The 13,312-nt window shown below is 43.2% G+C and overlaps 1 protein-coding gene across 1 annotated transcript in view; it reads left to right on the forward strand.

The window, feature by feature from the left end:
• Positions 1–13,312, forward strand: part of lama5 (laminin, alpha 5) — a 265,684-nt gene that overhangs the window by 137,956 nt on the left and 114,416 nt on the right. The window contains exons 17-23 of the mRNA XM_055652107.1: positions 1,834–1,880; positions 4,137–4,236; positions 4,417–4,469; positions 6,198–6,303; positions 8,948–9,050; positions 9,855–10,011; positions 11,991–12,126. Of these exons, the coding sequence (XP_055508082.1) occupies positions 1,834–1,880; positions 4,137–4,236; positions 4,417–4,469; positions 6,198–6,303; positions 8,948–9,050; positions 9,855–10,011; positions 11,991–12,126 (702 nt within the window). The remainder of the gene's footprint in view (positions 1–1,833; positions 1,881–4,136; positions 4,237–4,416; positions 4,470–6,197; positions 6,304–8,947; positions 9,051–9,854; positions 10,012–11,990; positions 12,127–13,312) is intronic.

Raw genomic sequence — 13,312 nt, forward strand, 5'->3', positions numbered from 1 at the left:
TTCCACTGACTGGTTAACACACAGCAGAAACTTTTCACTGTACCTCGGTACACATGACAATAAACTAAACTCAAACTCAAATGAAGGTAGACATCTTGCAAAGTGGAGGTGATCGTGGTTGGCAACTGGGCCTCAGGTGGTGGATTCTTATGGTCTTGAAAATCTCAAAGGCCACTTTGGTTTGCCTTTGGATTATTAGACTTTCACAAGCTGTTTAAGCAGATATAAATGTAACAAAAAGGAACTCCAGATGCTGGTTTATACGAAAGATAGACACAAAATGCTAGAGTAACTCAGTGTGTCAGGCAGCATCTCTGGAGAAAATGGACAAGTGACCTTTTGGGTCAGGATCCTTGTTCAGACTGATTGTAAGAGGTGGCAAATGGAAGTGAGAAAAGACCAGGACAATCAGCAGCAGCAATAGATAACCTCGGGCAGGGGGGTTCCCTGATGGGCCCATTGTTGGCTCGGGACATCCATTTTCTCCAAAAATGCCACCTGACTCGATGAGTTACTCATGCCTATCTTTGAGCAGATCTAGAGAATTTTGAAAAATAATGTGCTAAATCATTTTGAATTACTAGAAGTTAATTTAAATAAATGAAACCCATAATTTACTGGTTATTGGCATTTCATCTAAAAATTAAGATCTTGCAAAATACCCCTCGCCTACTTCTGCATTCAGCAGTGAGGCCAGGATGAGAGGGAGAGATTCGAGGTGCCAACTCATCGCAGGGGTGCACCCACAGAAACAAGTTAATCAACAATAGGATGTCTCCAGTCCATCATGGATATGTTTCAATTCAGTAAAATGCAAAACCTTCAATAAATAATCAATTCAGAAATTATTTAAAACTGTTTTGGGGAGTTACTCCTTTAATAAAAATATTTTTAATAGCCATTGTCTGTCAATGGTTAGTGTCAAATGTGGTGTGACAATTATCTTGTATCACTACACTCTTCATCTTCAGACTTCACATGTAATTTCCCTTTTGTCAATGTAACCCGTTTTCTTTCCAGATCCTCTGTATTTAATCCGTTGGAGGTTTCTCTTGAGGGGTTAGGTGATCTTTGTCGGGCTGTAGAAACAAAGATATGCAGACGCTGGTTAATACACAAAAGGACACAAAATGCCTTTATAAGGTAGCATCTCTGGAGAACATCGATAGGGAGCTTCTCTTTTCCAGATTTCTTCTTGTCCCCTACGATAATAGCCCTGTCCCACTGTACGAGTTCGTTCTAAGAGCTCTCCCGAGTTAAAAAAAAAATCAAACTCGTGCTAAGCACGGAGAATGAACGTAGCGGGTACGTCGGGACTCGGGGCCGTCTCTTAGCGGCTCGTAACGCTAACGCAGGTACTCGGGAAGACTCGCTAACAGCAGGTAAGCATGGGAAGACTGATGAAGATTTTTCAACATGTTGAAAAATGTCCACGAGAGCCCCGAGTACCGATGAGCAGCCATTGCCGTAAATCTCCGAGTTCGAATCAGGGCAAACTCGGGAGATCTCTTGGAATGAACTCGTACCGTGGGACAGGGCTTTAAGTCTGAAGAGAAGTCTCAATCTGAAACGTCACCTACCCATGTTCTCCAGTGATGCTGCCTGAGCTGCTGACTTACTCCAGCATTTTGGGTTCTTCGACGGTTTAACAAGAGTCTGCAGATACTGAAATCTTGAGAAAAATAAGAAGCTTGTAGTTACAGAGCATCATGTCACATCCTCCACTAGGTTCAAATCCAGGGATGTAACCATTCATTGTGTGTGGTGAGATAAAACTGTCTGGTAAATTCGAACTCTCCCAGTCCCTCAATGTGTTGTGCTCTTTATTTGCAGTGGCTTCCTGTGACCCAGCGGGCTCTACGTCTCTCTCCTCTAATGATGTGAGTAAATTCCATTACAATATCTTAAACCATTCAATGATACGTTTTAACTGAGTGAATAGATCCCATCAAATGAGGACCAGGAGTTTAATGAGGGTGATGGGTATTGGGAGGGATTCCACTGAAAACAAATTCTTATACTTTTAAGTTGAGGGGGTGAAACTTCAATAGAGACCTGAGGGGGAAATTTTTGCAGGGTGGTAGGTAAATGGAACAAGTTGAGTCAGGGACCCTCGCAATGTTTAAGAAACATTTGGACAGGTTTTAGGCAACAGTGAACTTGCGCCTAGAAATGAAAGTTAACTGTGTTTAAGTTCCTGAAACATAAACTCATGGAATGTGCCTTTGGTGATTTCACTCCTCCCTGTTAGTTTGTAGTTTGCTCACATGTTAAATGCAGCCTGATCGAAGTGAAACCAGACCTGATCCAAGCAGTCCTTCTCTCGACCAAACCCAGACATGACCTTAACTGCCGCAATCTCCATCATGTTATTCACCAGAAGTAATACTAAAGCCAGTCATGACCCAGCCCAGTGCAACTTGATCCAACCAGAATCTGAAAGTTTCAACTGAATTTTCAACCTGAACCCCAAAAAAAGTGGTTGGGCAATTGAACAGTCAATGCTAGCAACTTTGAATCAAAACAGAAGATATCTCAAAAGAAAGAAACACAGCGAACACTTGAGCACCCTTCAGTCAAAAGTCATTGACTTGAGACATTAGCTCCATTTCTCTCTCTGGGATGTTATCATTATTACACATGACCATAATAATCCAATACTAATAAGCATATATAGAGTACTTTATGGGAAATAATTTGTGATGTTTGATAAATGTTCTTCACCTGTTCTTCCTGGAATTATTCTCACCTTTAAGATTCTTCTTGAAACTTAAATAACAAATAGAAAATGCTGGACAGTCAACAGGTCAGTCAGCATCTGGAGAAACGGAAACTGAGTTCATGTTTTAGATCATCAGAACCTGTTGTTTTGAGCATTTCAGTTTTTATTTCAATTTCCAGCATGTTCTTTTTTTTATCCTAACCATTTGAGCAACTTTTTGATCCTCTACCTTAATATTTGGGCTCTGTGTCAAATTTTGTTTGATAACGAACAAGAAAAATATGAAAATACGGGCGGGATTAGGGCACATCCCGTCAATCCTGCCTCGTCTGCCTAATTTGAGGAAAGACATCCTTGTGATTGAGGCAGTGCAGCGTAGGTTCACGAGATTGATCCCTGGGATGGCAGGACTGGCATATGAGGAAAGATTGAAAAGACTAGGCTTGTATTCACTGGAGTTTAGAAGGATGAGGGGGGGATCTTATAGAAACATATAAAATTATAAATGGACTGGACAAGCTAGATGCAGGAAAAATGTTCCCTATGTTGGGCGAGTCCAGAGCCAGGGGCCACAGTCTTAGAATAAAGGGGAGGCCATTTAAGACTGAGGTGAGAAAATACTTTTTCTCCCAGAGAGTTGTGAATTTATGGAATTCCCTACCTTAGAGGGCAGTGGAGGCCAAATCACTGGATGGATTTAAGAGAGAGTTAGATAGAGCTCTAGGGGCTAGTGGAGTCGAGGGATATGGGGAGAAGGCAGGCACGGGTTATTGATGGGGGACGATCAGCCATGATCACAATGAATGGCGATGCTGGCTCGAAGGGCCGAATGGCCTCCTCCAGCATCTATTTTCTATGTTTCCTCAGTCTGAAGAAGTGTCACAACCCAAAATGTCACTCATTCCTTCTATCCAGTGAGGCTGCCTGTCTCGCTGAGTTACTCCAGCATTCTGTTTCCATCTTTATATGTAATCCTGTCTGGATTAAAGCGTTGGGCCTTGCAAATAAAGAAACAGTTCCCTTACGGAGACACAAGGAACTGCAGATGCTAGAATCTTGTGCATAACACACAGTGTTGAAGCAACTCGGGGTCAGGCAGCATCTCCTGAGTGAACTGATAACGTGACAATTCGGATCGAGACCTTCTTCAGTCTGACCCAAAGCACTGCCTATCTAATCCCACCACAGATGTTGCCTGATGCACTGAGTTACTCCTGCACTTTGTGTCCAGTTCCACCATGGAATTGCTCGATTTAGGCATGGCCAGCACTTGTCTTGGAACCAAGGCTACGGGGCTTTCCCAGTGGAAAGAGCAAAACAAAAGTTTGCAAAGAACTTGATGTGCCAGGGTGAGTCTTTGCTGAGTGGGATATAACTGACCAAATCTATTTGTCTTTTCTTTTTCCCCATTCAGGAGTTCTGTCAATGTCGGACAAACGTTGAAGGCTCTGCTTGCGATCAGTGCAAGCCTCTGTTTTGGAACCTGTCACCAGAAAACCCTTGGGGATGTTCCAGTAAGGAATCTATTTGTATCCCATCAGAGAGGCACATTTAAGACTTGTGAACTCTTTACTCTGACATTTATTCATTATGGAATCATTCACGGCTGGAAACTAAGACACTCAATGATTTTACATAATTTCTTGGCAGAATGTTGCTTTTCGCTGACTGCTGCCTTGTGCTTTTCCTTGCAGGCTGTCAATGCCATATTGAAGGTACCTTAAATGGGGTGGCTGAATGTTTGCAGGTGGGCTGACGTACTTTACTTATTTTGCTGCACGTCGGAAATGTATTCATGAAGTTGTTGACACCCTGTATAATTTAATCATATTACTGAATAAGTGGGTTACTGTTAGAATAACTTACACAAGGCGTGAGTGACAGTTAAGATAGACACAAATTGCTGGAGTAACACAGTGGGACAGGCAGCATCTCTAGACAGAAGGAATACGGTCAACGTTTCGGGTCGAGACCCTTCTTCAGACTGAGAGCCAGAGGAGAGTGACACATAACTTGTTTATTCCACAATAACATGTCAGACAAGGGGAAGAGTCAAGCAAGAGACTGTTCTACTGACTCAAAGCATGAAGCCTTTTCATATCATATTTGAAAGCAAAAATGTGGAGTGGGTCATGTATATTTGTTCACACAGTTAGTTATTGTGATCCAGTATTCTGCTCCAACCCATAGCAACATACCCTTATTACTAAAGACCAAGGCATGCAAGGTCAGTGTGACCAGACATGTTCGGGCTGGCGGTGATGGACCGCTTCACTGAAATAAAATACACATTCCCACAGAACAAAGTCTGTCCATGTTCATGACACGATGGAAGAACAGTTCAGTTCCCCCAATACTCACATCACTCCTTGGAAATTCTCACTGGGTTCTCTCCCTCCCTCCCTCCCTCCGTGAATACTCCAAGAATCTCTTCTCCTTTGAAATTCCTTTTCTGCCTTGAAAGTGTCAAACGTGACCATTCGTCCATCTGTTTATATCCACATGTATTTGTGAGGTTTTTGAGTCGGTGTAACCAGTGGTAACATCTGCTCCCAGTTTGTGGGACTTCCAGAGAAGTCTTAGAAGCAACTCCCAGCTAGCCGCGGATCTCTCCATATGGACCCACCTGGACATGTCCTTGGGGTAGAGAGGATCAATTAATGCTTCCCTCGATTGCCAGTGCTGGCTTTGGTGGAATTTGTACTATCAAAACTCTGCTGGAACCAGATTGATAAGAGATCCTGAATAGTTCTGTATCAATGCGCAGTACCCAATGATATTTTTGTAGGAGAAAACTGCAGATGCTGGTTTACTCCGAATATAGACACGAAATGCTGGAGTAACTCAGCGGGACAGGCAGCATCTCTGGAGAGAAGAAATAGGCAGCGTTTCGGGTCGACCCGTCTTCAAACTAAAGAAGGGTCTCGTTCCGAAACGTCACCTATTCCTTTTCTCCAGAAATGCCGCCTGACCTCCTGAGTTACTCCAGAATTTTATATCTACCCAGTGTTATTTGTCACTTTTTGGGACCCTTGTAAATAGGCATAAACCCACCAAGCAAAAAAGAAAATTAAAAAAATGCTTTTTTTATTGGCTATTTGTGTAAATTCAGACTGATTCATACATCTAACATAGACCATGGATGGGGAATTGGGATATAATCAAACATTTAGTAAATCAAGTTTAAACCACAAGACTAAGCCTCAGGTGTTTCAATTTGGAGCATAGTAATTGTGTCTACCTGTCTAAGGTAGCCATCAAATGCTGGAGTAGCTCAGCGGGACAGGCAATATCTCTGCAGAGAAGGAATGGGTGATGAGGTTTCGTGTCGAGGTTTTCTTGCTGTTCCTGGATAATAATATTGTGGCCACTGCAAACAGTGCTGATGTTATAATGACTTATGACTTTAACATTGACATCAAAATGCAAGATATTTTTAGGATACTCTCTGGAATGTAACTACTTTGCTTTGCAGAACAATGGGCAGTGTTACTGCAAGCCTAATGTGTGCACACACTATTGCACGGCTTGTAAAGCGGGATATTATAACCTTGACAACAGGAACTACTTTGGCTGCCAAGGTGAGTTGTCTATTGTCCAGCCTGACAAATTCTCTCTTAAGCTGTGATGTGTCAACAACGTCTCTGCTGGTTGGGGTCCAAGGTGTATACATTTCTGACTGCTATTATGGCCATTGTTGCTCGGTCCCCCCCCCCTTCAGTTTAAATTACAAAATGTGCTGCAAATGCTTTGATTAGTTTGCAGTAATGAATTGCTATCTGAGCATGGGATTGATGAGAGAGATGCTGTGATATATGCTGTCTCCTGGTGATATCAGTGGATGAGAACCTGTCTAAGGGCCTTTTGTTCCTACTTTACTCAGAGCTTTGGGGAATCTTTACATTAGTCTTTGAGGGAGAGGTGGCCGATGTAGCTGGTGGCTGTAGAGAAATTTTGTGTAGAGGCAAGTTTGATTTTTTTCACTCTGCTTCAAACGAATCACCAAGGCCAAGTTCATACAGTCTGCTCTCTGACTGGGGCAGTTTTAATCTCCAATCTCATGCTTTTTCCCCATATCACTTGATTCTTTTAGCCCTAAGAGCTGAATCTAACTCTTTCTTGAAAACATCCAGTGAATTGGCCTCCACTGCCTTCTGTGGCAGATAATTCCACAGATTCGCAACTCTCTGGATGAAAAAGTGTTTCCTCATCTCAGTCCCAAATGGCCTACCCCTTATTCTTAAACTGTGACCCCTGGTTCCGGACTTTCCCAACATTGGGAACATTTTTCCTGCATCTAGCCTGTCCAATCCTTTAAGAATTTTATTTGTTTCTATAAGATCCCCTCTCGGCCATCTAAATTCCAGTGAATACAAGCTCAGTCGACCCATTCTTTCATCATATGCCAGTCTCGCCATCCCGGATATTAACCTGGTGAACCTACGCTACACTCCCTCAATAGCAATAATGTTCTTCCTCAAATTAGGAGACCAAAATTGCACACAATACTCCAGGTTGGGTCTCACCAGGGCCCTGTACAACTGCAGTAGGACCTCCTTCCTCCTAAACTCAAATTCTCTCGCAATGAAGGCCAACATGCCTTAAGGTTATTAATGTAAGGTTCATTTGCAGGTAGTGCCGGCAGTAAGGAAGGCAAACACAATATTGCCATTTATTTTGAGAGGACAAGAATATCAAAGCAAGGATTTTAAGCTGAAGCTTTATAGGGCACTGGTCAGACCACATTTTGAGTATTGTGAGTGGTTTGATCCCTGTATCTGTGGAAGGATGTGCTGGCATTGGAGACGGTCCAGATGGTTTATGAGAATGAGCCTGGGGATGATGGGGTTACCGTATGAGGAGCATTTGATGGCTCCAGGCCTGTACTTGCTGGAGTTTAGAAGGATGAGGGGTGAATCAAGTATGCAGATGATACAACGGTGATTGGCCTCATCAGCAACAACGATGAGCTGGCCTACAGGGAGGAGGTCCAGCACTTAGCAGCATGGTGCGCTGACAACAACCTGGCCCTTAACTCCAAGAAGACCAAGGAGCTCATTGTAGACTTCAGGAAGTCCAGAGGCGGCACGCACACCCCCATCCACATTAACGGGACGGAGGTGGAACGTGTTTCTAGCTTCAGGTTCCTGGGAGTTAACATCTCCGATGACCTCTCTTGGACCCACAATACCTCTACTCTGATCAAGAAAGGCTCATCAGCGTCTCTTCTTCCTGAGGAGACTGAAGAAGGTCCATCTGTCTCCTCAGATCCTGGTGAACTTCTACCGCTGCACCATCGAGAGCATCCTTACCAACTGCATCACAGTATGGTATGGTAACTGCTCTGTCTCCGACCGGAAGGCATTGCAGAGGGTGGTGAAAATTGCCCAACGCATCACCGGTTCCACGCTCCCCTCCATTGAGTCTGTCCAAAGCAAACGCTGTCTGCGGAGGGCGCTCAGCATCGCCAAGGACTGCTCTCACTCCAACCATGGACTGTTTACCCTCCTACCATCCGGGAGGCGCTACAGGTCTCTCCGTTGCCGAACCAGCAGGTCGAGGAACAGCTTCTTCCCGGCGGCTGTCACTCTACTCAACAACATACCTCGGTGACTGCCAATCACCCCCCCCCCCCCCCCCCCCCCCCCCCCCCCTCCCCCACACTTATTCTTTTTTATTCAAATCGTTTGCTATGTCGCTCTTCAAGGGAGATGCTAAATGCATTTCGTTGTCTCTGTACTGTACACTGACAATGACAATTAAAATTGAATCTGAATCTGAATCTGAATCTCTTTGAAATCTACTGAATAATCGAACACCTAGATAGAGTGGATGTGGAGAGGATGTTTCCAGTAGTGGGAGAGTCTAGGATCAGACTCTATTGAATCTATGGAATCAATTGCCACAGACAGCGGTTGAGGCCAAGTCATTGGGTATTTTTAAAGTGGAAATTGATAGGTTCTTGATTAGTAAGGGTGTCAAAGGTTAAGGGGAGAAGGCAGAAGAAAGAGGTTGAGAGGGGAAAAAAGAGCAGAACTCAGATTTGTTCAAACTGCAGCAGTTCCCATTGAAGCACCATCAGAGTCTTGTCTTCAATAATAACTTAATCCGTTGAGGCAAATTGCCTCTGATGCAACCAAATGTATATCAACTAGATTGCTTCTTACAAAGTGTATTGATTTCAAGATTAACAATCATCTGTTAATGTTTTCTCTTTGCCTGCAGGCTGCCAGTGTGATATCGGAGGCGCTGTGGGCAGCTTGATGTGTGCTGAGCAGTCAGGGAGTTGCCAGTGCAGACAGAATATTGAAGGACGTGCATGCAACCAGTAAGACTCCAGTCTGCTGTTCTTGTGTTGGAGCTGTGGTATAATTGTACTGATTGCATGCCTCGTTGTCACCTTCTGTTCTGTCGTTGTCTGCTTTGATCTGTCATTTCCACACCTTGCCCTTCCATATCTCTAGTCTCCCTCTCTGACTGTCTGAAGAAGGGTCTCGGCCCGAAACATCACTCTTTCCTTCTCTCCAGAGATGCTGGCTGGCCCGCTGAGTAACTCCAGCATTTTGTGTCTATCTGTCTCCTCTCAACACTTTCACAATATAAACTGTTGAATGTGTGTGGTAACTGGGATGAGCCAGATACCGACACACTTTGTATTGGTAGATCACTGCATTTCTAAATCAACTATCTTTAAGAGTATCAAATAAATGTCGCCAATAACTCTTACCACTGTGGACGGCACAGTGGTCTAGCGGTAGAGCTGCTGCCTCACGACACCAGAGACCCAGGTTCGAACCAGGTCCACACAACTTATTTCTAACCCCACTTTCACATCCCCTCCATATACACTAGTGGGCAATTTACGGAGGCCTATCAACCTACAAACCCACGGGCCCTTGGGTGATGGAAGGAAATCACAGCACCCGGAGGAAACCCACACGGTCATAGGGAGAACGTGCAAACTCCACACAGACGGTGTCTGAGATCATAATCAAATCCAAGTCTCTGGCGCTGTGACGCAGTAGCTCTACCAGCTGCGCTGTCGTGCAAATGACCTTATCTTATTAGAAAATGTGTTTGTAATAAATCTTTGGCTTCAGTCTCCCCTCACTCTCTCCGTTTTGTTTTAAAGAGCAAAGCCTGATCATTACTTCCCCGATCTGCACCATCTGCGGTTTGAGATTGAGGATGGTTCAGCTTTTGATGGCAGGGCCGTTCGTTTCGGCTTTAATCCACTCGAGTTTGAAAACTTTAGCTGGAGGGGTTATGCACAGATGTCGCCGATTCAGGTAGGTGACACATTCACTTGGTTAGTACGGGTGTCAGGGGTTATGGGAAGAAGGCAGGAGAATGTAGTTGAGAGGAAAAGATAGGTCAGCCATGATTGACCGGCAGAGTAGACTTGAAGGGACGAATGGCCTAATTCTTCTCCTGTAACTGACGAACTTCATGAGGATTAGAAAGCCTGTACCTCTTAGTTACATTGTGTTTAGATTTTGCTTCCTTGCTGCCTTTTAATCTCTCTCTGACAACTGCTGGAGAAAGGTTGCAAGCCTACATGGGACATTTGCAAAGAGTAAACATGGCAGATGATTACAAATGCATCTTCGCTTTTTCACAACCTAAAACAATGAAACAATCAGACACAGAGAGGTTTATGCTGAAACACAATGGAAGGACATCTGCTTATCCACCGAAAATAGATATTGGGATCTTTCAAGGGTGAAGAGGGAGAAACTAACGCATGCTCGTGAACCGAAGGTCCATTTACAATAGTTTTCAGTTAGTTTTAGTTTCCCCAGACCAGGAAGGGGAAAAAAAAAAATCACCTGTGATTTCACTACTGATCACGGTGTCCTGAGTGTGGACATACATTCGCATGAAGAAAGTCAGAGATCAAATTAAAGAGTGGTTGCAAGTTCACCTGGTTGCAGCTTTGAAAGTGCTTGGCCTCAACAATGACCATGTACGGAAAGACTCCTGGTGCCAATGGAACCGCATCCCAATAGGAATCATGATATTCAAGCTGGAAAAATCCATTAGAGCTCATTTATCAACCTGCTCCGTTAGCAACATTGAACAATAGTTGATAGAATACCCAGTTAGTTTTACTTTTATTGCATTTTATGTATTTCATTACTGAATTACAATGATTAACCATTCAAAATGCCTGCTCTATAAAACATCAATTAATAGTCTCATTGAGGCATTTAGACCTGGAATGGGGAAATGTTACAGTAGTGAGGTATCTCTAAACTAGTGAGGTTATGGTGGAGGGACTTTTATGGTGCACTATTATGTTCTGTGGTAATGTTTGATTGGACAAATTGGACAAATTGCTAGCTTGATACACCACTGGTTACTAATGCACCTTACCTTAAAAAGCACCCAAATTAAAAACCTAACAAATGATTTAATTGCCAAATACTTGGTATAAATGAATAAGACATGCTCATAGTGCCTGATTTCATGTCTCAATCCTCTCCTTTGGGATTCAACCTGATTATGTGTTTTTAGACTAAACTTGTATTGTCTGTAAAGAGGGAGATGGAAATGAGATTTAAAAAAAAAACAATGCTTATGCCTTTGAGGACAGTATATGACATTTATAATATATTTCATAAATGAAAAGTCAACATTTGTATCATCAAATGTTTAACTGTATTGAAAATGTATACCAAATCTTACTAGGACCATGGTTGGCAAGTAAATATTTTTGACGCCAATAGATCATAAAACATAAAGCAGCGCAGCACAGGAACGGACCCTTCAGCCCACAATGAATGTGTCAAAACTGATCTCATCTGCCTGCACATGATCCATATCCCTCTATTCCCTGCACTTCCACGTACCTATCTAAGGGCATCTTAAGCACCACTATCATATCTGCCTCCACCACCACCCCTGGATCTGTGTTCCAGACTCCACCACTCACTGTGTAAAAGACTTGCCCCGCACATCTCCATTAAACCTTCCCCCCTCTAGTGTTGGCCTACCCTGGGGACAAATGGTTTTGACTGCGTACCCTATCTATGCCTTTCATATGATATATGATATGGAATATTTATATTAATATGCTGACTTTTGTAATATATTTTATAATGCTTGAAGTTGACCTATCCACGAGGTTATATCTTACAATGACTCAGGTGGAGATATATTTGCACATTTAGTTACGCTCAGTCTAGTTGGGCTGCTGACTTTTAGGATGACTGCACAGTGAGGTGGTGGAATTGTTATACTTCCCGTCCGCTTCTCTCTCCCCTAGACTAAGGTGGTTGTGACTGTCAATGTGACTTCCCCCGACCTGTTTCGCATCGTCTTCCGCTTCGTGAACCGTGGTCCCGCTGATGTGAAAGGAATGGTGGTGGTCAGCGAGGTGAATCTTGACGTTTGTGGCAACTGTAAGTGGCGCTCTGACCTTTGTAATTCACCTTAAAAAAAGTCTTTGCTGCTAGTCCATCCTTTTTCTTGCAAGTCCAGGGACCTGCTCCCATCTTTGGTGAATTGGCAATGCTTGTGGGTGTGGACGAGGCCAACATAATTTGCAGGTGGATGCTTCTTTTACTGACAAGTAGACTTTGCATCTATTATATGGCAGCCTACTTTGCTACTTGTCACACCTCTGTGCCATTGTCCAATGCCTATTTTTGCAGAATAGAGTCACAATGACGATGCATGTGATGGATTTGCAGCTTTATTTGTTTCATTTCATATTGAGGTCTATCAATGCAGGATCTGTCATAGTGTTTGGCAAAGTTGCAGCTTGTCAGAGACAAAGAACAGGTAAGATTTTAGCCACACAGATGCTGGTCCCTACAAGGTGGCGGTTAAAGTGAGTGCATTGTTGCACTGCAAGCAACGATTTTTGTGCAATGTACCCAACCGAGCTTAAAATGATGTGGATGGTACATTATTCATTGCTGGGTTCTTTGCCATTGTAGCCATTGCTGAAATAGCCTCTTGTCTAATAATCTCACAAGTCACTCCTTAGTTTTGTTTTGTTCCTGTCCATCTGCAGTAGTGGTACTGGACACACTTTGGTATCCCATGGAAATAATATTGCATTTTCCTCTCTCCTGTATCTTTCTTAAACACCTCCCTCTCCATTTAATTGAGAGTTTGGAAGCATCTGCAGTTGTTTGTTTCTACAACTTATAGAATGACAATCCCCTCCTTGGTTGTAGCGCACAATCGGCAATAAAAGACACCATTCTTCCCCCTATGTGTAAGGAACTGCAGATGCCGGTTTACACTGAAGAAAGACACAAAATGCTGGATTAACTCAACGGGTGAGGCAGTATCTCTTGGATAAAAGGAATGGGTGACGTTTTGGGTCAAGACTTTTCATCAGACCCAAATGTCACCTATTCCTTTTCTCCAGAGAATCTGCTGAGTTCCTCCAGAATTTTGTGTTATTCTTCCCCCTATGATCCATTACAATGAGGGTAAGCTGTTCTGAAATAAAACGTTAGCATTACCTGTGATGCCATTAAAATTAAATTGACCTAAAATTTACTAAGTAAAATTAAATTTACTTATGTCCAGTGGAGGAAATCAACCATGTTCTAACTGTGTCATCAGACCAAG

Source organism: Leucoraja erinacea, chromosome 21 (assembly GCF_028641065.1).
Source record: "Leucoraja erinacea ecotype New England chromosome 21, Leri_hhj_1, whole genome shotgun sequence".
In the NCBI taxonomy this organism is placed as follows: Eukaryota; Metazoa; Chordata; class Chondrichthyes; order Rajiformes; family Rajidae; genus Leucoraja; species Leucoraja erinaceus.